At 40.6% G+C, this 27,276-nt stretch overlaps 1 protein-coding gene across 1 annotated transcript in view; it reads right to left on the reverse strand.

Moving 5' to 3' along the window:
• Positions 1-2,046: 2,046 nt before the first annotated feature.
• BARD1 (BRCA1 associated RING domain 1) overlaps positions 2,047-27,276 on the reverse strand; it is a 40,763-nt gene continuing 15,533 nt past the window's right edge. The window contains exons 5-11 of the mRNA XM_010407958.3: positions 23,731-23,811; positions 22,865-23,037; positions 15,703-15,811; positions 14,039-14,174; positions 13,041-13,133; positions 3,863-3,960; positions 2,047-3,168 (exon numbers count right to left, since the gene is read on the reverse strand). Of these exons, the coding sequence (XP_010406260.3) occupies positions 2,839-3,168; positions 3,863-3,960; positions 13,041-13,133; positions 14,039-14,174; positions 15,703-15,811; positions 22,865-23,037; positions 23,731-23,811 (1,020 nt within the window). The 3' untranslated portion in view covers positions 2,047-2,838. The remainder of the gene's footprint in view (positions 3,169-3,862; positions 3,961-13,040; positions 13,134-14,038; positions 14,175-15,702; positions 15,812-22,864; positions 23,038-23,730; positions 23,812-27,276) is intronic.

The following is a 27,276-nucleotide window of genomic DNA, read 5'->3' on the forward strand; positions in this document are numbered from 1 at the left end:
TGGCTGCCCCATCCCTGAAGTGTCCAAGGCCAGGCTGGACGGGCCTTGGAGCAGCCTGGGATAGTGGAAGGTGTCCCTGCCCATTGCAGGGGGTGGGATGAGATGAGCTCTAGGGTCCTCCCCAGCCCAAGCCATTCTGTGATTTACAGTATTTTTGATCAAGATCAATAAAAACGTCTATAATCTGGAATGCAAGTCTTCGAATTCTATCTCTTCACATGAGGTAATGACCACTAGATAATCTTTAAAGTCCCTTCCAACCCAAAGTGTATTTCTATGAGATGCCCCAATCATCTGTGCACATTAAGTATATGCAGGTTATCAGGAGAATACTACTATAAATACATGTTATAGCTAAGGTTCTTTATTACCTTTTAAAAGAAGATTTTGATAAATTCATCTACTCACAGCTTCTGACTAAGCCAGACTACTATGGCCATCAGGGCCACAAGTCTCTCACACTTCCTGAAATACCTCTTCCATTTTCAGCCTGCCTCCTAGTACTTTCCTTTAGTGCACCCTAGGTTTTGGACTAGAAGAGACAGTGAAAAATGATCCCTACACACTCCTTACCACATGCCTCAGGAGTTTGGAGCCTTGCTTTCAGAAGCCAAAATCCATCCAGTGGATTAAGGCACTTGATCTATGCTTACTACAAGGCTCTTTTATCAAGTGCTACCCCTCTGCTTTCAACAATGAGCAAGAGCAAATTATGCAGCCTCTGTGTCACTGACCTCTAAGTTTTGCGTACTTGCAGTGCTTCAGTAGTGTTTGGCACCTGCTATAACTCTGGCATCCAGGTCCACTGTGAGGCTCTTCAAGGCTACATCTACTTAAGCTGATCACACTCTGAGAGACCTGAAGCAGATGGGCCAGAGTTAATCTTGGTTAAGGATCTCTCCTCAGTATGATATGGAGTGATTCTTAATGTGACTGGAGAGAAATGCTGCTTGATAACACAACTGGATTCAAGGGAACAGGGACGAGGTTCAGAGCATAGCTTAAAAAAACCCAAAACATTCATGGCAATTTTCTAACTTGAGTTTCTTTGCATCTGCCAAGGAACAATGGCTGAATCTGTAAAAGTGCTGCCTCTACTTTAGGACATAGAGCAGGATTAGTGATGGGTCGAATTTCTTTCTGATACAGGGCAGAAAATCTCCATTCTTACACATTTTGCAGAGATTCACTGCTACTTTTGGAAAGAACACTGCATTAGGTATATTGATGTACTATGAAATGCCAAGTTAAAATGTACCATAACTGCTAAGACAAATGCCCAAGCCCATGCAGTATCGACTTGGTACCTCATTCTCTGCCAGTGTTTATCTGCACAGAACTCCAAACCACATTTATCCCAGGGGCTGTTCCACTAATTAATGAGCCCTGCAGTTACTGAAGAGCAATCACTCAGTCTAGCATAAGTGATAGATCAAAATACTCCAGCTACTCAAATCCAGCAGATGCTATTGAAAACTGTACCTGTTCTACCTGCTGTGTACAGTTCTAAGAGTTCTACAGAGCACAGGACCTCCAGCAGCAATGGTTACAGAAAACAGCTCTCTTCCTCTGCAAAAGCAGCTCTTGGGTGTGGTACACCATCTCCACAGCTGTACTGAGCTCACAGAAATGCACTTCCATTTACCTGTTGAGATATGTACGGGATATGCACTTATTCTGCAGCCAAGCTCATGAAACAGATGCTCCCGACTTAATGCATACAAAACTTTCCTTATTACAAACAATACAAAAACAAACACACACAACTTTTGTTCTATCCCACAACCATCATTCTTATTGTGTATTATTCCAAGACACCATTTTTCAATTACAAATTCACAAACTAAGATACAAAATATTACACAAGAGCACAGAGTGAGGAAGATTCTGACAATAACTTCTGAGCCATTATGAGAAATATTGTAATATGAAATAATCAAATATTGATCCAGTGTAGCCAGCTGTTTAGGTGCAACTGTGCAAAGTGAAGCCTAATTCTTTCGTGATCACTATTTTTTTTCTTTAAAGTAGCCATGAGAGCAACCATCCAAATTTACAAAAATATTTATTATAATAATTTAATATGGAACCTGATGCTTCAAAGCCTTCAGAAAATAGAACTGAATTCTAGTTACACATTTACAAGCATAAATGAGGACAGAAGTGAGTAAAGCATTCACCTTTTTACAAGTAAGTAAATTTTAGACCAAGATTTTTAAATACAGTGTTCTCAAATTGTCTACTTCCAGATGAGTTCAGGCCATTAATTTAACTCTGATTTCTCCAAGACTTATCCCATGCCAAGAATTTCCAGCAAAATTCACTTGTAAGAAGTTATAATAAATGTCACATATCACCTTACATGTCTGCACAGGGTCAAATGCATGGAGTCCATTTTTTAAAAAACACAAATTCTGGCCTGGAAAATCTTGATAAATACAGTAGATCTTTATCAATGGATGTTAAACACAACATAAAAGGGGTCATGCTCAATTGCCTACAAAGGGCTGGTTCAAATCAAGAAAGTAAAAGGTTTCATTTTGCAAAATCCCAGTTACAAAAAGTCAGTGATCTATTAAGTCAGTGATTTATTAAGCATTTATTAAGTTTGGTGTAAAAATAAAACATACTAAATAAGCCAAGGCACACTTTACAATCCTCTCCTCCATTGTACATTCATTTATTCCAGCACATCAGTTATCTTAGTCACTCACTTAAATGCTCAAAGCTCTCCTGAATCCAAATCACAGCTTCAGAGCAGCGATTGCCAGTGTGTCCCAGCTGCTCAAGATTCAGCCCATTTTAAAGCCTTGCTCTCGAGATGCTGCTATTTGATATTCACTTCACAGGCAGGAGCTGAAATGACATCACACAGTCTATGAGCCAGCTGGAGGGGGCCATCCACACCTTGCCCTGCCGGATCTTCTCCGGCTGGAACTTGGAAGCCACGTCATAGATGACATATTGGGTGCAGAGCCTCTGGTCAGAGGTGGGCTCTGCATGGTAGGCCACTGTGTTGATGGTCTGTGTCACATCACTGTCTGGTTTGGGCTGCCTAACCAGGACCTGGCCTCCTGCTGCTTTCACCAGGTCCAGCAGATCACTCTTCTGGTGATGTTTGAAAGATCCCAAAAAATAGAAGTAGCATCCATCAAACAACTTAGGCAGCTATGTGGGGGGGAAAAAAAAACCAAGCATAAATACAGGACTTCACAACTGACAGAGAGGAAGAAAGTGGAAAGGAAAAATCAGAGCATACAAAACACCTACAATTTAAAATAAGCACCACTGGACACTAGAACAGTAACATGCAAGGTTCTAAGGGTAAGTATGCAACCAAGAAAAGCTTGTTTATGTGGTAAATCCTTGCTTCTGTTTAAATACTTTCCAGCACAATGGGGTTTGAACTATGAGTTAGGAATATTTACAGCTACTGTTACAATGAAGTTAATAAATTCTCCAGTGTAATCCAGCAAGTAACCAGGAATGATCCCAGTTAAATATAAAAGTGGCCCTAAATGGAAACAAATAGTAATAAAAACATTTTTCTTTCAACTTTCCAAACTGTGTTCTAAAGCTGAGCAGAGAAGGCAGAAGCACATCACTTCCTGGCCCATCAGGTGTAATACAGTGAGTGCAATACAGTGTTCCCCTGACAAGGTTACAGCAACATCTCCACTAATGGAGAAAAATGACAGCTTTATGGGTGTTCACAGCTCTTTGGATCACCTTGCACATAATCAAATTTCTGTACAAGACCACATTAAAATTTTACATCTCCTGCACCTTTGCGTGTGGCAAAGGGCAGAGCTGCCCGAGCCCCAGGTCATTAATCCAGGCTGTCTGGAGCAATAAAACCCACCAGCTGCTCCCGGTTGAGCCGCCCTCGCTGGGGGCCACCTTGGACTTCGTACTTCTCTTCTTGCTCTCGAACACAGCTCTGCAGACAGGCTTGTACCCCTACAAATACCACAATAAGGGAGGCAAAAGTTAGAGACCCCAGGCTTCAAGAGAGGCTTGCATGTCATTTTAGGGAATAAAGAGCCGTGCTAAGACAAAATTATTACAGCGCAAGACATACATCCACACAGCACCAAAGCTTGTGTGCTTTAGCAATTTGCTTTTAAAACCCGAAAAAATTTACAACAGTGCCTGAAGATGCAAAGTGAGATGGAGAGAAGTAATATGGCACTAAAATCAGTGCTATAAACACCAGAAATTATTAGCTCTTCCTCTTACCCTCTAAAGGTCAACCACTTAATGTCAAATGTCAAACTGCTGATCGCTGGGAAGCTCAAAGCCAGCATGCAGAGCCAACACGGCAGTTATGAAATGGACACAACTGCCTGATGAAGAGCAATTACAAGGCAAGCACAAAGCTGCTTCTGAGCAGCTACGGCCTCAAATAACAAATCAGATGGGATTTCAAGGTCTCCAGGATCAGCACGAACTGGAGATTTATGCTGGGGTTTAACAGTGGCATTCATTTCTGTTAGCACTGCTGCATAATGAGATTGTCTTTTAGAGTCAACATGTTTTTACCTTGTTTTAAGGCCAGTTATTTTTTCCAATGGAGAATGCACTGATGGTAATGCATTGCTAACGTCCATAAAGCGTACTGCCTGACCTCACTCCGGGGAGAGGAGTGTTGCAGTCATTAATAAGAATTACCCAGGAAAAAGTTTGCAAAGCTGATTTTGAAAACGGTTGCACAAGGATTTACAATGTGGCCGAGGCCATAACTTTTATAGCACCTCACTCCTTGTACAGTGTTTCTAATTCAGGCAACTTATTTGCACCGGGAAAATAGGAAACCCACAGTACATAAAAAATATAAACTGAACAAAATCAAAAGAGAAATGTGGAGGATTGACCCTAAAAAGGAAAGAAGTCCAAGGCTATGAAGAGAAATATAACTGACAAAGGTACTTGGATGCCATGGCAGTAAGTAGCCAATGGATAGGAATATCTAATCCAGAGAGATCTTGAAAGAAACTCTCAGTAATTTGCTGTCAGTTCAAACAAACTCACAAAATGCAATGGGAATTCACATTTTGGGTAGTAGGTGTCCTTCAAAGTGCTTACATCAAAAAAGATAAACCCCTACAGAAAATTACTACTGGCTGAATATTGCAGCAAATATCTCCCTCCCTGTACAAGTATCAGATTGATTATTTGCACTTGTTCATTCCTTCAAGGAAAATTAACATGAACTAGAAGGGCAAACCTAGTCATGGATTTTCCAGAAAGGCAACTCACATATTCATTATTGATAACAGCTATGAATACTGATAACTTAATTTCAGTACTCATAACTCAAAAATAAATCTAAAAGCTATTTCACATTTTATTTATTTATTTTAAATCACCACAGTTCAACAAGACTTCCTGCGTCCATGTGCCTCTAACTTACACTGCTATCCTTTCCCTCCAAGGAAATACAGATATTAATGGGTGCCACTTACAATAAAGGAAGAAGTCTCATCTAATCTCAAGAACGGAACTATCCTTTCATTAAGAGCATGCTTTATTTCAATCCACCATCAAAAGCTCGATTTCAAGGACTTTCACTACAGAGATGAGGTTTGATACAGTAAGTACATCACAAATTAAGCATCCAGTGCCAGCATCAGTAAATGAAGCAAATGGGATACAAAAGTAATAAAAGACTGAATGAATACAAAAGACTACAATGTCTTTTTGAACTGCTGCTTGCCTGAAAAAAAAAAAATGAAGTCAGGGAAGTGACTCATGTTAACGGAGTGTTGATGTCATAGAATGCAAAATCAGTGAGGTCTGTTTCACATACATACATCAGTCCATTTCACACTGCCAGGTCCTCCAAGGAGCCTGAAAGCCTCAAAGTTCCTTGTCACACATAATTACAGTCCTCCAACAGGGCCAGAAGAGAGACTCATCCACCTGTGTCCTGTTTTCACTGTGCCCACAAGAATCACAAGGCAGACATCTGTTTCCTGGAGAAACTGGAAGCATGCAAACAGCCAAGTGTCTGCATGATCAGCATTCTCATTAATTTTAACTTTTCTTTCCCAGCTAGAAACAGGCCAGATCTGTGTCTTAACAGGTTTGTGACACAAAAGCTGTGTTTTCCACATGGCATAAAAAGCCAAGAGTATGCATTCTCAGTGCCCAGGTATTTTCCCTGGACATAAATATTTTAAGAGGCTACACTGTTAGGCCTACACACACACACACCTTCATGGAGCAACAGACCCTCTGGGGTTTTTTGGTGATGGAAAAATAGTACATTTTCAATTAGTGAACATATTTTTCACACAAGATCTAGAAGGAGAATTTGCTCTGACACATGGGCCAGAAAAACTGATGCAGTAGCAACCAGTGTTTGGGGAAGGTGCTTACAACACTGAGGTGAACAGTCAAGGATTATCTATCCATGGAGGAAGGAGTCCTGGCTAGAGGAAGGAAAGCAAAATACTCTTAAGTGATGGATACCAGTATGTCCTTTGCAGATTTTGTTCAGACTGATTTGTTGCCAAGTGGCTCCTTTCTGTTCAACTACTCCTGCATGCTACAAAATCTGCATTAAAGAATTAAAGAAGTCAAATATCATAACAAAAAAAGAAACAAAAGGGGAACATGCTCCTGTTCTCATATTTGAGATAAAATGAGAGAGGGCTTAAGCTGTTTTTCTACCTAATTCATTATTCATTTGTTTTAACAAAAGATTATTTTCCTGTTTGTTTTCCCCCCTCTCCACACAAAATGTAGTGTCAAGCCACCACTTGCTTCTCTATCTCTAAATCTCCATTATCATTTTCAGGTGCAGTGAATCCTAATGGATGCAATAGCACAAGTGAGGTTCTCAAAGACAGCATAATCAGCTTTGGTTGTGTTATGGTGTCAATTGGAAGCAGCAGGAATGCACAAGTTTTACCATTCTTCCAGGAGATGGTATCGACCACCACAAAATGATCTTGTGCTTAAAACAATAATATCCCAATTTCACACTTGAGAGCAGGGATACAAACAGAAGATTAGAACACACTGCAGGCCCTTCCAACCTGTTTTTTTTTTTTCCACTGCTAGGGATTTTAGTTTCTGTGAAAACTGAGTGCTAAGTTGAGTCCATTCAGTATAGCCCAGGTCACTTCCTTCAGCAGGCATTATTCACTTTAGAGCTGCTAACGTGTGTAAGTGGCTGGATAACAAGACAGTTCCCTTTTAATGGTCTCTTCACCCAACTGAGTATCATACTGATTAAGATAATGTATAAAAGGAAATAAAACTCCATACTTTACCCACAGGTGTATCAGTCTGCTACTTCTACAGGGACTTTGCCAGAAGCTCTTTTGACATTACATCACTTAAGTCAAAATCTCCCTTTGATTTCAAATAGAAGCCATGTTTAATTGACTCCCAAAAGTCCTGAGATCAGACTCTCATTTCTTTAGCACTATATTGAAAAGCCACCAGTGAGAACTTGATGCCAGGGCACTGGTCAAATGAATGGACTGAAAAAAATAATTGCTATTATCCTAATTTAAAAAATGATCAGGACACCATCTCCCTTCTGAAACAGAGATGGACACCTTAAGTACTTATGCAAAAAAATGTTCAGAACAGGACTGAATCTCAGGACAAGGACAGCCCTAAAGAAGGTCTCTGAAAATGGAAGGGAACCTAACTTACTTTTGAGAAGACACCTGTAGTTTTACGAGGAGGTGGAGATCAGGGTTGTGTTCTTTTCCTCCACACATTCGCAGTCTGTGCATTCTTGACCAGCCAGCCTGACTAAAAATCAACTCTGTTCTGTTCTAAAATAAGGCCATTCCACTTGCACAGGGTCTCAGCCAAATCTTGACTTATTCCCTAATACTACTGCCGATAAGTTTGGACCATCTAAATTTGAGGTTGTTCAGGTTTATCCATGTTCTCTTCCTTAAAGAGAAGAGGGTGATTATTACAACCACGTGTTAATGGCCCTTTAGTTTAATCTCAGTAGCTGGATCAATCACCCATGAAAGGGCACGACTTGTATGAAGGCAAGTGGCATTTCAATTCTCATGGACTAGAGCTGCCTTGCAGTGCCAGCTTCAGTGTGCAAGCACTGATGAATGAAGCTGGCCTGACACAACACCATTGTGGGGCCAGATCCCATGGGCACAGGGGTCATGCAGAGTTCTGCCCTAGAAATACAGAACATCACAAGCCTCAGAGCCTCTTAAAGAGCTGATTTCAAACTTGCAAGTTTTAGGTATAAACAAGGTCATTTTCACCAACTTTTAGCAAAACCCAGGCCTGCATTAAAGTCCCTATAAAACATGGCAGAAAGAAGTTTTAGCTTAATGCGTCCGCATTTAGCTTGGTGCCACCACACTTGGCAAGCAGAGCACCGCTCATTTTTTCCCCTCATTAACAAGATCAGTAAAGCATCACTACTTACACTGATCCTTATTACCTCACTGAGCAGCTGCCCCTGCCTTCTCACCTTCCAGATCTAAGGAGCAAGCAGGTTAACAGGGTGTCCACTCTAATTGACCTTTGATACAAGTGCAGCTGCTAGTACTGGAAATAAAAGAAATCATTATTTGAAAAATTTAAGATCAGAGCCCTCTAATCCTTATTCATGTAAGTCTTATTGGTTTGTAATGAAACTAACTGCATCAGCAAAAACAATTTGAAGAGAATGAAGTACAAAAAAAACCTGGTTGCCAAGAACAAGTTGTAATCACCCACAGATACCCAGGGGTATCTCTCAGTAACTCAATTAGCCTTAGTGGAGTTTTGTTGGATTTGCATTAATAAAGCAAAGAGCAGAGGTTAGTCCCAAAAATCCCTCAGAATGGCTGAAGGTAATTTAGGAATACATGATAGCAACAAAGAAGATGAAATACTACATGTCCAAGATCTAGTAGAGACTGCAACTGATACTTCCTTAGCTCAATCTGCATTGGGGGTTTTAAAACTTACATGCAGATTGAGTAAAGCTTGGTGGGATTTTTTTTTTCCCTAGAAAAGGAAGAAATCTGGACTGAAAGAAAGCTTTAGGGGAATTTGGCATGGCTGGCTTCAATTTGTTTTCATAAACAGCATTATTGGCCTCTACTACAGCACAGGAAAGAATTTTTATACCGTCTCTTACATGCTTATAAAGTGACTTCAGATTCAGAGATTTTCATGGCATGAGGTAAAGATGTCATTGGTGAAACAAGAGCAGTCTGGTTTTTTATCACACGGAAATGACACACGATCTGCAGAGACTGAAGTGAATCTGCTTAAGAATGGTAGTTTACAAGTTAATCCAGGTGATATTTATTGAACACAACGGAACAGATGCTTAGGAAGTCCTGAAACATTCCCAGAAGCTGGGAGCATGTGATATGAAAATCATTCCTTCTCTTGAAGCCTCAGGTGTCTTACTTTCTTTGGAAAGAAACCCTACTGGCCACAGCTGTTTCTAGAGTGATCAAAGTGTCTGAAGGTAGCCCTTCCTAAGGGCAGGTTAAATTCCACCAGGAGTGCTCATCCTCTGGATCCCATCACAGGCTTTTTAATGAATGAGGTTGTATTTCCCATCCTCTTCCTTACAAAGGGCTTCCATAATGCAATGTTTTCTTCAAACCAGGAGTGAGCTAGAACAAAGGACTGCCACAAATATGACAAACTGAGTACCTGGATGACACAGAACGGAGGGAGCTTTGGAAACACCAAGGTTTCCTTTTCTTCTAGACCTTATTTCAAACCAACCCACTTCCAACCTCAGCAGACACCACATTTAAGATATTCTCATGCCCATTTTCTCCTCTGCAAACCCCAGCACAGTGTAAAACTGTGAGCTCCTTTCCAGCAGGTGCAGACACTGTGGGAGTGCAGAAGTTCAGCCCCTGCTGGTTTGAAGCACTGCCCTCAGCTGCACACCCAATACAACCAGAACCTGCACTTTGGAGAGTTCTAAAGCCTCTCAGAGCTATGAGTCCTTTTGCAGGAGGCAGCTGAAGTAAGTTTCCAAGTGCAAACAGAACATGAAACTCCAGTGATCAAAAATTTGGGGTGTTTTAAGGAGGGAGGGCTTTGCTGAGAATCAGCCAGTTACCTACAAGATCTTTATGCATGAAAGAGAGACAGTCCAGCCTGAGGAGCAGTTAGCTCAAGCAGCTTTGCACTCCTCTGCTCTAACAGCCTAAACAAGGATGGGCACAGGAAATTCAAAAAGATGTTTTCACCTTGAAATGTCAGTCATGAAGTCCTCTAGCTCTTCCAGTCAACTCCCTGTTGTTGCGAGTCCTTACAGGAAAAGCAGTTTTTTCTGTCTCCTTATAATGATCAGAGCTGAATCATTGCTGCTCCAGGTAAGCAAAGCAGAGGAAGGAATGAGCAATCAGATGCTTAGAATTCTGCGAGACACTTCACTGCCAGGACTGACACAAGCTTGTTTCAATGCGTATCGTTACTGAGATCATTTTTCATTCCTTGCTTTAACAGATGACAGTAACTTTAAGAAAAAAGCAAGCTGAAAAGCTATTAAAGACTTCTGCTGGTTTTAATTACACTGTTCTATGCTCCACATAAAGCTTAGAGGAAATACAGTGATACTTGAATCTTTGTCTCAGCCCACTCGCAGAAGGATAATGACTCGCCACTTCGTGCCCTATTACCATCCCAGAAATAATAAAGGCAATAAAATAATGAAACCAGTGAAAGATATGGCCAAGGGCAAGGAGCACAGTGACAACACTGCCTCAATTCAATTCTCTGATGCCTGGGAAGTGGATGCACTGCTGACACCGTGTCATTTACAGAAAAGGTGGAAAAGCAACTGGTAACATGCAATTTTTCTTCTGTGAAGATCTACTATTTCTCAGTGGTGACATCCTTTCATCCTAATCTCCCACCTGAAGACAAAAGGGAACCCCAAAACTGAGGATATGTACTTGAGTCTTGGCTCTCCAAGACTCAGCTCAAACTCTGCTGGAAAATTCCACATTACCTCTCTACCAATACCAATACCATTAGGATGCTGGATCTGCATGTACAGACACATGGAAACAGGAGTATCCTAGAATCATCCAAGAGAAGGAAACTGCTTTTTATGAGAGAAACAGATTCACAGCCTGCTGTAACAAAAGAGTTAACATAAGAGACTCTCAAATGAAATACTGTTTTTGCAAGCTTGTGATGTTTCTTTAAGAAGTGGTATAATGTGTAGGCTATAAATACAACTTTAGGGATAACAGTCAAATGCAGCTTACCTTGTAGTAAAAAAAAAATTCAAACACTCATTTATGCACAGTCAGCACTTCATTAAGTGCCTCACTGAGCTTTGTTTTTTTCAAATATTTTAGTGAATTTTTTCAACATGAATTCACTTTAAGTGAATGGTTTAGAACAGTGAACCATAAACAACTTCTTAAATTTATTATATAACCAGAAAATGCACATACTTCTGGAAGTTTATTTGCATCACATTTAAGGAAACTTATCCAAATAGAAGTCAAAAAGCCACGATAAATGGAAATGGGAAAGAAAAGCAAGGACCTCTTTTTCCTAGACAAATGTTCCATCAGCAGGAGTCCCATTATTTGTTATAACAATCTTTAACTTGTAATGACTCTGAAGAAGACTGATAACAGACTGGTGGGAACAGATGGAGTGGTGCTGTTAATTATAGGCACTTAGCTGCATCAGACCCCATGAGTTATTGCTAACATTTCCCACTAGGGAGGAGAATCACTCGCTTTTAAGTAGTACGTTGCTTACTAAGCTGGGAGCATTAGCAGTCAGGATTGTACTAATCAGTACCAACAACATAAAATAAAACACAGCTGCAAAAAAAAACCCCATAAAAATATTCCCTGAATAACCCCCGGACTATTTCATTAATTTTTTTTTTTCTTTTCCAATCACTTCTAAACATAAAAGTTCTTCCATGAAGATTTAAATTCAGGTCTCACTAATGAAATCTCCCTTCCACTCAGAAGTTTTCTAAGCATCTGACTAGCAGGGAGATGAAATTAAATAAAGGCAGCATGTAGGACAGAATGCATTGCAAACCTTCTGGGCTGAGTGAAGCCAAGCACCTGCCACGGGATTCACCACAGAAACATGGTATTCAGTCTTAAAAAAAACCAGCATGGAACAAACTGTCTGGAAGCCAAATGAACACCCTGAGTCCAGTGTTCAACCTGATGCTGTGCTTTAGTTTGCACCTTCTGAGGCTTTGCACAGTGTTTTCATGAGCATTAGTGAGCAGAAAATCCAGATCATTAAAGAATCCTTATGTTCTGATGTTTAGCCACACAGTGGAAAACTGGGATGAAATCTGTCTGTGAGTTTTCCACGGGTAATTAACTCATTTGTAGTGTACTTATTAGCTAAAGGGACTTAGCCATAAAGGTCAAGGGGAAGAAGATGGGTTTTGCAACTACTGTGAAAGCACATACTAAGAAATACATCAGAAAGAATAAACTAAAAAATCAAAATTTAGGGTCTAAGTCCACAGAACAGCTGTATAAAAAAGCATGCACTGTTATAAACATTAATTACAGACTGCATGAAAGATGGCTTGCATACTAACTTGGGTTAGAAGTTACAACCTTCAATAGATCTCTGCTTGTATGTAAACATAAGCTTACTTCCTACAGGCCTGGAGCATATATCCCAAACAAGCCAAAGTCTCCTCTCAATTTCAATGCAAACTGCTCATAACAAATCCCAGAATTCAATAAAATCCTTCCTTCTCTCCCAGGATATCTTCCATAATCTTCCAAGTCAGTCTTAATGTAGCAAGGAAGAAATTCACTCCCTACTGACACTTAGACTATGACCTATCCAACACACCTAACGATGAAATGCACTAATTTACCAAGGAAGTAGTAGCTACATTTAATTAAATATATTCAATTAAATTTCTGGTCATTCATGAGATTTGAAAACAATCCCTTGCACTTTGTGTTAAGATAGCATTGATATCAGGGCAGTTAAAAAAAAAAGTTTCCTTGGAATCCCATCTACAATTTCTGGTTAGAAACCCCAAGGAATCCCACATATTTAATACTTACATTCAAACTTGAGGACCCAACATCCAGTCAGAACAGCCATCATGCATTTGACAGTACTTGGCATTGGAACATCGGGGATAACAAGATGAGTTACTAGGAGAAAGATTACATCAGTAAGACTAAAAGCACAGGAAAATCAGAACCGTGCCTGGCTGAAAAGCAATCAATCATTATTTAAAGAATAACCAGACCATAATAATTTATCAGCCACTCTTTCCAGCGCAAGGAGGTGATTTTTGACACTATGATCCGAGTTAGTAGAAGAGCTACTAGAAATTTTGTGGGTTTCAACGTACACTTGCTGTGAAAAAGGGATGGTTTTATAGTTCTACACTAACACTTAAATCTTCAGATGAGCTAACAGAACTTCACTCAAAATTCTGGAGTAGTAACCCAGAAGTGAAAGATGGTAGGGGGAAATTACCTTAGCATTTTGTTCCCAAGCACTCCAAAGGAAAACTAACCAGGGATTAAGATAATGTTCCCGTCCTCAAAGAGGGGAGAAGAACTCAAGCAAACCCCATAGTCTGGCTTCACCAATTTAATGAAGAACAAAGTCTGAAGGAGGGTAGGCATGTGAGAAGACATGTCAACTTTTAGTCAATGCCATGCTCTTTTCTCAAGGCACCATTTGCCCAAGGCTCACTTCTGGAGAGTAAAAACTTTACAGGATGTCTCACACAGAGCAGAGACCTTAAAATTGGTAAAAGAGGCGTAAAGAAAAGAGGTCTCTGAGGAGGCCTTGGGATTTTAAATAACAGACAAACTGCCAAACTGTGGCTCCCCGAGAAAATTCCTGCCTTGGTAGACAGACAAGCTTTATATGTGTTTACATGCAAAACACACCATCACTCCACTACAGCTACAACTCAGGGATTTCAGAAACTGCACTTCCCAGGAGCGATAAAAAACCCTGTTGCAGGTAGTATCTTAACAGATAAAGTGCAGAACTGTAATTACTTATATTTGGACAGAGACATTTCAACAAGACTCCATACCTCTGCTGTTAAATTCAGTGCACCTCTGGGCCTTCAGGACTGTTGCTAATTTGTTCAGCAATTTCTGCTGCTCCGCACTAAGATTGCTCCCCAGTACACCAAGAGGTCCATTTCTTGGCTGGCTGGAGCTCAGTGCCTGCGTGAACAGAAAATTCTGCAATAAGCTGAATGTTTGGGAACATAAGGAAAGCAACTTACTTACTGGACAGCTTTCTTTCTCAAGAATAAGCATTTTGAAACACAATTCATGGCAAGCTTAGTGGACAGGGTCCACAAATAAATCTCCATGTAACAAATCAGCTCCACAGGAAAAAAGCTTCACATTAGAGGTACTTCATTTAGCTTATGCAAGGTACCAAAACACCTCATGGATCAGTTTTTCCTCCCTTGCCCTTTTTGGTGCTTTCTAAATACACTGGGGTGCACACATAGAGCTGGTTGGACACCGTGTAAACAGCTTGGCAGACTGCAGTGTTGAAGAGAAAAAATTTCCTAATTAAGTAGTAAAACCACCTACTTTTAGCAAAGTATTAACAACAGATATGGTATTGAGCAACCTTTATAATTAATATCTGCATTTCCATTTAGTCAAGATCCCTAATACTTTGCCCTGTAAGCAATGAATGCTTAAGTGGGGTTTTTGATGCGGACAGTACTAATGCAAAGTAAGAGGAGCTTTATGCTCACAAGGGTAGAATACTTTAGCTCCTGGATTTTCCTAAATACTCCAGATTCCATAGCACAGACACATCTTTAAGATCCAGTTACCCCACAGCCTCAGGCTCTGGATCAAATCATCCAAGTGAGCCAGCAGCCATCCCCTGGCACACACTCACCCCAAAGCAAATGCAAATACCAAAATGGTTTGGCACAGAAGAGCCACATCTCACATTTGCTACAGGTAGGAGGAACAGCCACATTAGTCCTGGTTTAGCTGCAACAGTTTACTTTTGGCCACTGGGTATATTGTGCCCTCAATGAGGAGGGATCATAGCAGGCTGCATAGGCTGGAGTAGATTAGGGCTGTTTCTATCAGCCAGGTCAGCTTAATCCTCATTCATTAGGAAGCACAAAGCATTTCATAATGCAGTAACTTGTTAGGTCTGAGTACCTGATTCTGGATACAAGTCCTGACAAGTCTTTGTCCAAAGGAGGAGGGGAAAAAAAAAACCAAACCCAAAACAATCTCCCTAAAGTTATTTTCAACTGCTGAGCTGGTATTTTCATTATTGGACAAAGGACGATGGTAGAACAGCCTTTTAAGGGGACACAAAAAGCACTTGGAACAAAGACTGCTGCTGCTTGCAGACAGTTTGGTAAGTAGAACAAATTTAGCTATGCAGAAAAACAACATCAATAGTAAAGTTCAAGCAGTGATACTTGAGGAATAGCACAGGCTCGTTCTCCTATAATAAAACCACATTACAAGAAACATCCTTTGTTTTCCCAGATAAAGCTCTAACACAGAACTTCATAGCTTGTCAGTATTCCACATACATCCTAGAAATACTGTCCAAGACAGTTTCCCAGCCTATTTTAAATCTCCCTGTAAAGCAGGTGACGCACTGTACTTACAGCCAAGCCTTCAATACTTCAACGAAGAACACATGGCCGTTTTTTTGTTAAAAAGCAAAACACAAAAACAAACCCGCACAGACATTTACCTCAGAGGGCTGGTTAAGTGAAAATGATTCATTCTTCACTGGTAACATTAGCACAGATTTCATCTTTTCACTTTCTGCATAGTCCACAGGCCGCAGACCAAATATATTACTGGCAAAACAAGCACAGATGGGTTTAAGTAAATAAAATGTGACTTGATTCTTAACTAACCATGCATATTAGCTGGGTAGCTTTCCCTCCCACTTTCTTATTAATATGTAATTTCAGCTAAAAGCACAAAGCTTAAAGTAAGAATTGCATCCAAGACAGATGGATACAGAATTACAAGCTGTTGCATTCAGCTGAGGAGTAAGGGATGTTCAGAGCAGAATGTTCAGTTAAATAAACCACATCCTTGTTAAACTGTTTCAAGATGCACTTTGATATCATTTGCAAGACCCAGAAATTTCAGCTTTAATCTTTCATTGCAGTCATGTAACCAAAAAATGTATTTTTGGCTTATCCGTTTGCCATAAAAGACACGTCAGAAGATTCTCCGTAGTGCATTAAACATGGAGCTTGATGTGGCTGTGCTTTTACAGAAAAAGCTATCTGCTTCCTACTTGGGAACCACGGCTCCCTTGCACTCCGAAAATCTGAGTATGCATCTCATTTTCCCTCAGTGTGCTGTTCCACACAACACATTATAGCCAATTCAGTCAGATTTTAGTCGGTTTGCCAATTTTGTTGAAATCTATTGATTGTATGTGGCACCTCATAGTTATTAGTTGTGCTTCAAGACTGATTTCCTCTTTTAGCACTCCTCAGACAGAGGTGATTTGCTATAAACACATCAAGCTCAGCCATGGCTTCAATTCCTCCTTCACACAACTTTGCTGCTGCAGGACAGTAGTGAGGGGAGGGAAGCCTGAAATTGCAGAACAGGTATAATTGCCACCAGCAAACAGGGGCCTCTACCAGCACTCTGGGGAATATTCTGCTTGCTTTGCCCTTTTTGAGATTAATGGCTGTTGCAGCTGATCCTCTTCTCCCCAACACACTTAGCTCTGGCTCTCCAAAGGCACAATAAGAGCTCGTTATGGAGGGGAAGCTTGTCACCGAGAACAAAGCCCTGACTCAGTGTCTGAAATCTGGCAAGCTTAGTCATCAAACAATGAAACATTTAAAGAGGTCACAAAACCACTGCAGCTTTGAAGAGTGCTCTCTCAGCCACGAATTCCTGTGCAAAGCAGGAATCCAGGAAGCTTTACAGGTAATTCCACATAAGGCCATAACCCAATCCAGCCCAAAGAGAAGCTCAAATTATTAAGTCTCCACTCTGACTTAACTGGGAGGCTTTGGCCAGCACTAAGCTGAAAGGGATGTCTGACCTCGGCACCCTTCTGTGCCGCTGGCTGAGCACTGCTCACTAGCACAGCCCCTTAGGAAAACAACAATCCACAAAAATCCCCCACAGAAGAGTCCAGGACGGTATTTTACACTATTACCAATCCCAAACTCTTCTATGCTACTAATGAGCATGGTGCAGGAATAAGACAGAAAAACTCTGCAGACTAAAAGATAATTGGTTAAATTTCTGCCCAGTCCTGGGAGTTGCAGCCCATTAAATATTGTCATGCTGTTCCTGCTTTGTCATGCATCATCAGGGTAGCTCTTGCCCTTCCTTGAAATAAGGCCAACATTCGACTCAAACTGCTGCAAGATAAAGTTCCTTTGAACAATGCATCCAGAGAGGGGATATATATATATATATATATATATATATATATAATCACACACACTAAAAATCACTTTGAGGCTAGTTGGCTGACCTTTCACTGAGAGCTAAGCAGAGGGAGGAAATCACTGCATGTCAGTAGTAGAGATTTGGGACTGCTTTTCCCTCCAAAGGCACAGTAAGATTCTTGACTGTTGGAAAAAAACCTCATGAATATTTACCATAGATAAATATATAGACCATCCCAGTTAAATATAGAAAATTTTTTGCCAATTAAACTGTACAAATAAGAGCTCCAGCTACTCCTTCTGTATTCACTTACAATTTTTTCCTAGTTTTAAGCTTGTTTCAGTTGCTTCTTACTAGACCATTGTGATATGCTGTCCCATCATTAGGCAGCATTGAAGAAGGAAGGGCTATTTATAGCATGCTAAGGTGGCACAGTTAAGTTGTGACAAAGTTGGGAGCTGAGGTCTGAAAAAGGAACACCAGCACAAGAGATGGTTTAAAAGTTTTGAATATTTGCAACTAAGCAGATTGTTGAGCTTAAGGAGAGTGAGCAAATGTAGCTGAAACAGGGGAAAAGAGGGTTTACATAAAAAAAAGAACAGTACAAGGAACACAACCTAACAACAAATTTTCAAGTAGGATAGTGTTGTAATTTACTTTTCAGAGAGAAAGGATGAAAACTATATTTGTAGTTTTTAAGTAAGGCAGAGGAATGGGAAACAGAAGCTTTAGGCAAATGGTGCTCACATCCATCTTTATCCAAACCAGCTGAACAAGGGAAATCATCCACTTTGTTCCGAGTAAAAGATGAATTTTAATCCAATATGCAAAACCAAATTAGACATGCACATTTCGTCCACCCTAACACACAAAGAGTGTTTTCAGAAATGCCAATAACTCTGTGTGCTCCTCCTACAAATCTGGGTTTGTTGGGAAAGGGTCCAGTGCACATGATGAGTTCCACACTCAGCAGGAAGACACAACTGTTTCTGCTAGAGAGAAATCAGTGAGGTGCTTAAGCTGGAATACGAGGTCTCCAAGGCATCCTTCTTTCTACCAGAAAGCAAGTGGGCTTTCTGGAAGTTTTTTTAAAACATGCAAGAGTCAGATGTACCCTTGGGTGCAAGCAGCCATCTATTAGCCATCAAGGTACTGAATAGTCAGCAGAGGGCTGTTACAGCTGGAACAAATCCAATCCAAGACTAGGATGGCTGTGCTGAGAACGAAGATGAGCCCAGTGAAGAGCAACTCAACCAAATCTTCTGAGTATGACTTTCCACGAGATAATACTTTGTAATTCTTTGTAATGAGGAGTTTTAAGCTGCTCCATAAACCAAGTTTTGTCTCAGCCCCACAAAAGAGTTCAGTATTGAATGGAAATCCTGCAGCCAGGTCTCAGTGCAGTACCCACTCACTCCCACCTGGAAATCTGAGCGGCACAGGGCTCTCCAGGCAGCACCTGGATTTTGAGAATGTGCTAAATAGAAACCTTTCCTGAACCTGACAGAGGGAAGAAAACCTAATCTGTGTAGCCAGAAAGACCATCTGAGATATCCAAACAGAGCCAGGGTTTTAATTAACCTGCTGTCAGCAGCAAGTTCAACATACTGTCTTGCACTCAGACAGCAAAGACCTGCACTATCTTGACTCAGAACAAGCAGACAAAAAGATATCAGACTCATGGGTCTAATGCCTCCTGGAATGACTGCAGGTCATAATCATTTTTGTCCCTGTGCCATTCATAATTGAGGACCATGGTCTACCCACCCCCAAGCATTCCCACAGGTTTGTTCAGTCAGACTCACAACTACTACACCTAAAAAAATAGAGCAAGACGACAGTTTTTACTAATGCTGAACTTACTGTGCATGAAGAACTGGAAAGACAGCCCATTTGAGTGAAAGCATTTAGGAAGTACTGTGAAATTGCAAATGCAGAGATCTAATTTTTCAAATCACTTGGCTTGCTGTGAAGCAAGGAAAAAAGACAGAATTCAAGCACGTTTTAAAAAGCCATAAAAATAAAAATTAGTTATGTGTAGGAGATTAACTTTAAAAAATTAACAGGACCAGTAGGACAATTAATAGGTCCACTGGTCCATATAATATTTTTCGTTTGTAGTTTGTATCTCTCCCAGTCAGTGAAAACTTCAATGAAGTTGTGGACAAATGAAGTGCCACAACTATTAAATCTCACAGATTTCCAAAAAAAAAAAAAATAATTTGCCAAGGAATTAGGAAATCCCAGGATTACTTTCTGCCAAAAGAGGAAGCCCCTACCTGTTTTTGCTTGGTCCAAAAGATAAGTGGCTGCTTCCTGTTATATAGAGCTATTTCTTAATGCACTATGAGTTAACATGAAAGGACAAAAACATAGCCTGAAAGATACTTGGAATGAGATGCACTTGATGGGTTTGTGAATATCTGATATCTAAATCAGAAACTGCAAAGTCTCAGCTCTTTGGATAGGGTTGTACCTCACCCACTGAGGTCCCTCAGGAAGCAGCGGTATTTGCTTCCAGATATATCCTACATCCCTCCACAGACCAGTGGGTCTTACCTACCTTTGGACCTGCTGTCAGTCATTACTGCACACCTTTAAAATATATTTCATCTGGCACAATTGAGTATCATGCTAAATTTCGAAACTAGTGCTCTAAGCAGGCTGTTCAATGCAAGCTCTGTTTTTATTCCAGTAGATTAACTCTCCAACACACAAGGGATATTAAGACACAAAACTGAGTTAATTCTACTGCTAAGACAGCAGCAAGACATCAGTCACTTCTGTGAGGTTTCATGCTACATATTTCATGGTGTCCCAAGTAACATTTGAACACATTTGTCATGTTCACATTTTACTTAGCTTAGCTAAAGTAAAACACTTAAGCAACCACAGTGAACTAATCAAACTTTCCTCCCTGCTCTGGTAAGATAAAGAAGAATCACTTTATCCCATCACATTAAGGAGGGCCCTCTCCTTGGCTGAAACTTAATTCATTGAGAATAGGTCTGAAGAGCCTACAAAAGGACTAGAAAGGGTTTTAAACACCAAAAAGAAAAAAAAAAGTGAATTAAAATTAGACCAATTTATCCATTTGACAAAATTGGTTTGGTATAGTCTTAGCTCACATACTGAACACCTCTCAAGTTAAGGCACTCCACAAAAATAAACCTTGGAGAAGAGCTCTAAGTTCTACTCATCACTACTTCAATTTCTACTGTAAAGACCCTAAAATAATAATGTGAAGGTGAGCATTAAGTACAAAGACACCAATTATAATTAGCCATAATGAAATGAACTATAATTGCACCATTTTAAGTGATCAGCCTGTTCTCACCTCCTGTTTTTAAAACTGGTCTGCTGATTTCAGGGATCTAGGAAAAAATGTCACTGAAGAAAAACAAGCTTCTTGTCAGATGGGACTCCATTATAAGGGTACCTACATCCACTAGGAAGAAAGAATTAACTAAACCTTCTACAGAAAAGAAGGTTCGAGTCCACTTACCTAGGCAAATCCAACCACTGCTTAATTAGGACCACAGCTACCAGAGGCAGTGGCAGCAAAAACACCCTGTAAGATTTGCAAAGTCATGATCCAGGGAAAGATCACAGCACAATTCACTGCGGGAAGCTATTAGGGCACAGGAGGGAAGGGAGGCACGAGGCATTCTTAGGAGTCCCACACACACTGTTCCTGTTTCCATCGTTTCTTGACAGTGCCTGGAAGAGGTCAGCAGAGTCTTACTATTCAAGCCTGAACACTTTGCTTGTACATCTATTTCTCTGTGGCTCTAATGCTCTCTGTAAAAATGGAGGAGGGGAAACCCCAACCCCTTTCCATCAACACACACAGTGGCATTTCAACCAGAGATAGAGAGCCTACAGAAGATCTGGAAGACTCAGTTATTACAGGAGGGATGGACAGGACTGAATTTGTGCCACAGCACCCATGGTTGCTTTTGTCAGACAAATCACACAAAGATTAATGGCAGCTAAATTTGTTCTCAGAGACTTTTACTAAACATTATCTACAGTCAGTGAAAAGTTAAAGCAGGGCTTAAGGTTTACATAAATCTCTCCTTCCCTGATTAAAAAGCTTCTGTTTCAACAGAGTCATGTTTGCTCATGTAGAATGAGCTGAAAGAGGTTCAGCCTCACCTCTGTTTGTGTGAGCACACGCAGCAGAGACCAAGGCTAACAGGAGACCTGCAGAGTCCACTGCTGACATGTGGAGCCTGAGCTGTGCAAACCCACCAGAGCTGAAACCCTGTCACAACCTTGCAGCAAAGCTGTTGGCTGTGATATGCTTTCAAACACCAGACAAACACATGATAAGTGTGACACCACCGGTTCCTCATATACAAAAGGCTTAAAAATCTCTGAAGCTGTCAGCTTTTCCAGGTGCACGGGTCCCTGTTGCTCAAGAACAAAGTGAAGACAAAATTGATCCTTGTTTTACTTTTTCATGCTGAAGTCTTGAGAGCTTGTTGATTTGTTTTGGCTTTTTCTTGTTGTTTTTTAAACTCTAATATATTCAAGATTAGGACTTTATGAAAACCCTATGCTTTCCCACAAAGCACCTTAATTCTGTATGCTTCCAAGAGTGTGAATATTGAGAGCTGAAGTGATTAAGCTGAACTTGTTTATGCTTCTTCCTGTGGCTGCCAAGGAAACTTGTATCATGCTAGACTTCATCCTGTTGTGTTACTATACACACACCTACTGACAGCTTGAACTGGACTCAAATTTATACACACAGGCCTTGGCACAACAACAATACAACACCTAGAATTACATTTAGTGTCTGAAATACTAATAGGCTGCACGGTTATTCACAGACTGAAAGATTCTTTAGCACCTCCTATACACAAATGCCAAAATCTTCAGGAGACTTAACTGTATAGAAGAGTCAACTGAAAATATTACTTAGCTTTTTTTTTTTTTTTTTTTTTTTAAATTAAAAGGTGTACCAGGGATTAGTGCTTTGATCCAAAAAGGCAAAAGTGAGAATTCCCAAATCTCCACCTGTGTCTATGTCATTTGTGAAAAGAGAAGAGACTGGAGCAAAATGCCTTCTGCTAGCAAGTAGTGTAGTAAAAGTAACGAGACAAAAAACAGCTGTAGCAGTTCAAAACTCATCTAGCTCAGCATCTTAGAGCTGACAGCAGCTATAACAAGATGCCAACAGGAAAGTGTAAGATTAGGGTGAGCATATGTTGTTACTTTCCTAGTAGAGTCTCCAGTACTCCAGCTATCTATGACTCAGGCGTCCTGAGAAAAGCTTAGGACAAAGCTAAATGGAAAGGAAACACCTACCTGGAAAAGGAAGATACAAGCACAGCAGAGCACACATTTAACACCCAACCCCTCACTTCATACAAATCACATTTATTACTAGCTCTGCTTCATATTCACTTAACATCTACTCTGGATGTTGTAGCTGTGGTTAATGCCAGCAAGATTCCACATGTACTCACACTGCATCCTGGGAGGCGCCGTGCAGGAGCAGCAGCTCCACGATGGCCACGTGCCCGTTCCTGGCAGCGTCGTGGAGCGGGGAGTCGTTCTGGTAGCCCGTGGTGTTCACCAGCGCCCGGTGCTGCAGCAGCAGCTCCACCACCTCCCTGTGCCCGTGGTTACACGCCTCGTGCTGGGGGGGAAAAGCCACGGCGGGGAAACTCGGGTGAAACAGAATTCACAGAAGGACTCCTCTCACGGCAGTTCCACTTTCCAGCACTCCGCAGATGGCCAGGGAAGATAATGCAAGGCTACCGCATTACACTCCTGACAGGAATTAACCTGGGAACCCAGCACTAACAAAAAGCCCTGAGAAGAACTGAGCAAAGGCCAACTGTGTGCAAATTAGACTACAGGGAACAAAACCCCCCACATTACAGGCTATCAGGAGTATTCTGCAGGAGAGGAAGAAGTCATGGTTGAAAAGAACCTTTTGTTTATTTTCTGTAATTCTAGTGAGCAATTTTTTCACTCCACTACTTGATATATTTCCAAACCACTGAGGACATTAGGAACCCATTAAATACAAACATTGTTTGGAATTCATCATTTTCAAGTTATCGTAGCTGTATTTTCTGCATTTGCAGAGTCACAGGCTGATCGATTTCAGAGCCTGCCCTACACCCCAGCAAAGGAGAATTACACCTGGGCAGGTCAGTGCTTGCTAATGAATTCTTTTAACCTTGTTTATCATCACTTCTTCACTTTGCATAATTCTCTGTCACCTAAATGTGTGTGAAGGGAACTAAAATATGGGAGGGGAAAGGAGGGATGAAGTGAAATCTGATTAGCAGACAGATGAGAGAAAGAAGCCTTCAGCACTCACCAGTGGTGTCCAGCCAGCATTATCTTTGACGTTGGGATCTGCCCCGTTTTTCAGCAGCTCCTCCACAGCTGCTAAGTCACCCTACACAGGAGAAAGCCATAGTTATGAGAAAGTAATGAAGAAAATACACAGATACAACACAAACTTGAGAGATGCCCAATTATAAATTTAGCTGCAATAAAAATGTAATGATATAAGCCTTTCATGTAGATATTGTCATGATAACAAAAGCTCAACTGATCTGGAGACCACACAATCATTGCTGTTCATTTAGAACCACCCACACATTTTACACAATTACATATTTCTAGACAAAAACAATGCATGTAACAGAGTTAATTCAAAATAAATGGAAAAGTTTGTGCTAATTGCAATCTGTCCACTACAGTCAACTGCAAGGATTAAAGTCAAGAACGTTTATTGAGAATTTCCTCGTCCTTCAGACTGGATTTTTTTCAAGCTCATCTAAATAACTGACTGAAAACATAGGTAAAATAAATTAATAAGCCTGACAAGCTTCTAGGAATTGGTTTTCCATGAAAAGAAAAGAGTTTTATTTAACACTGCAATTACTACTTTATGTTGAATCTCACTGACACTTTCTCTAACAGTTATCTACCAAACAATTTTAATTTGCTTTTTGGAAAAATGCTATATTCAGTTTTTACTGTGAGCAAGTAGGTGTGGAAAGGGTAGAAACTGGTGCAGAGGCTACGGAAAAGAGGCTGAATAGAGATGAGGCAAAGGAAGCAGAAGGGCAGAATTTGCGAATCAGAGGTTCTGACACCCTGAAAAGTAAAGTTGGTAATAAGATTGGAGCATATCCAGATGCAGCTATAAATAGGTAAGGAGCTCAGCTGTGGAAGCTGAGGCAAGGAGATCTCTGCAGTGCAGGCCTCAATTCTTATTATTTTAGGCAAAATCAAGTGTTTCAAGACAACTGCTGACACTTTGCCTCGGCCAGGGTACTGTGATCCCAAATGAAGATACAAATATACAAACTGGTATGTAGCTCTTGCCAAGGCCAAATATACAATACAAAAAAAGATCTGAAGGAGAGAAATTTAATCCATTATATACATCAAGTTCAATGCCTTTAAGTCGTGGAAAGTCAAGGAATTTCTAGGTACTACTCACAGCATGCCTTAGAAAAGGTAAGAGAATATTAAATTAAGCTTTAAATACAATAAAACCAAACTTAATCCATTTTTGTTACCAAGAAGCACTTTGAAAAAACAGAACAGCTTTAATCTTCACTCTTTAAGTTAGAAAAAATGTTAAGACAGACTGCTCTGCAAAAATAAATCCAGCAAGCAACAACCGTAAACTCAAAATTCACAGAAATAATGCTGAGACTCACTGGCTTTACAACCATCAAGGAAATTAACACATCAGAGATAAATTTCATGCATTATATTCACAACCTGGATGTCCCAGCAAAATGTTACCTTTCAAAGCAATTAAGGGATTCTAGCAGCAGCATACTCTTTATGGTTGCAAGGTTAACAGACATGCATCAAACCTGAGGAGTTATTCAGAGGCAGCCAAGACAGCGCTCAGCATTAAGATCCTTCCCAACAGCGAGAACACACAATTATCTATAATGAGCGAGAGCTGAGCTTATCATTTAAAGTTCAGTTTGCAAACATGTACTGCAAGGGTTTGACATTTCAGGAGTACTGCTTTAAAGCAGGAAGCACAGCTAATAATTTGTGTGGGCATCAGATACTATCACAGCTTTTCAGATCAGTTATGTGAGCATTGATTTGTAAAACATCACTGTGGCTTTATCAAAGGAAACGTTGATGGTGTGGACACCAGGACTGACAACATCCACTGACTTAAATCCAGGCCCACGTCAGAATTGGAAAATTGGTGTTTTGCTGCTTACAGAAGATAAATATTGTCATCATGTCATCTGTAAATGGAACCTGCTCCCTACAACCAGTACTGAGCACTGAGAGTGACAGCAAGGAGGGAAAGCTGTCATGAGCTGCGCAGTGACTGGATGGGCGCTGCCAATCAGGATTACAAGAGAGATTTTAACAAAGCAGCCAGGAGAATGTGCCTTTTGTGTCCTCAGAGGCTCTTCAGTCAGTCACCATAACGTGAACATTTAGCTAAAAAAAGCAGAAGACTCAATTTCAAGTCGCAGATCATTAACAGACACATTATCAAGTCCCTCCTGCAAGCAGGACCACAATCACAGAATCATTTTGGTTAGAAAAGACCTCTAAGATCATCAAATCCAACCACAGGTGCCTCTGAGCTTTGATTGGATCTTCCAGAGGCTGATACAGGTTTAGATGACAAGTCAAGCCAAATAACTGCGATCCAAGGGTAAAAAAAAAAGTGTGTTTTCTTTTTTATATTGGCCACTTCTATCAAAGCTGATGGAATTACTAACATTTATAAGCTCATAAATGCTTTGCTAAACTCTAAACAAGAAAGAGTAAGCACCACGTAGGTGCAAGTCCCAGACACAAATATGTCAATTCCATGTCTTTCCTCCACAAGAGAGCAGAAGAAACTACACCTGTTAGTATGGAATGACTAATTCCAACATGCTGCATAAACATGTGATTTGACTAATGCCGAAATTAATTTTGTACATTTAGTTCCTTGAGTTTACTTGATGCAGCAAGAAAATCACCAGTCTCCACTAAGAAGCTATAACCAAGTGACACAAGGAGAGACCCTCTTGACTGTCTGCAGCAACAGAGGGGAAACGCTAAGTGGAAACACTTCTTGTTCAGAAAGGGAGAACAAGGCAAACACCAGCTAGAAAAATGCTCCTACCATTAAGAATTCACAGGCAAGTGTTTATTTTGAAATCTAATTATCAATGAAGGATTACATCCAGCTCTTGAAGAGGCAGGAGCTACTGCAGAATGCAGAATTATCCATTCGGAACAAACAAAGCTCAGGACATTTCATGCTCATAACAAAGCTCAGCTGTAGTGACAAGACAGTAAAGCCATGGGTCTGCTCTTCCTCGGCAACGCAGCTCACGGGAGCTCGGGAAGCCAGAGAAGCAGGAAAGGCGCTGGGGCCATCTGTTGGCAGACCTGGAGCCGGCAGTAGCTTAGACAGGGAAGAGCATTTACTCGGCTTTACGAGCACTTCTTCCTCCCAATGAGAATTTAGTTCCTGCAGCCACGGCTGGCTCAAGCCCAGAAAACTATCTCTGCTTGGCTTACACAAGGTTGTAGGGTTTTTCTTTTCCTTCTCCCTCAAGTCCCGATTTTATTACATATGGTTAAGAACTGCACGTGTCCTTTCAGTCACATTTTACAGGGTTTTTTTTTCATTTTGCCCTTTACAATTTCCATTAATCAAGGCATTTTTCACCAAAAAGTCAAATTATTAAATAAATGCGAACATATTCTACAAGAAAACCTATTCTACCAGTTAAAGAGAGAGATGCAAAGAATTAGGACAGTACATGAAGATGAAGCTAAAAACCTGTACCCCTTCAACCAAATACTTGCTCCTTCATTTACAAATTTAATCAAGCCACTTCAGTCTTCAGGTCAAGCAAATGAA

This window comes from Corvus cornix, chromosome 7 (assembly GCF_000738735.6).
Source record: "Corvus cornix cornix isolate S_Up_H32 chromosome 7, ASM73873v5, whole genome shotgun sequence".
NCBI classification, from domain to species: domain Eukaryota; kingdom Metazoa; phylum Chordata; class Aves; order Passeriformes; family Corvidae; genus Corvus; species Corvus cornix.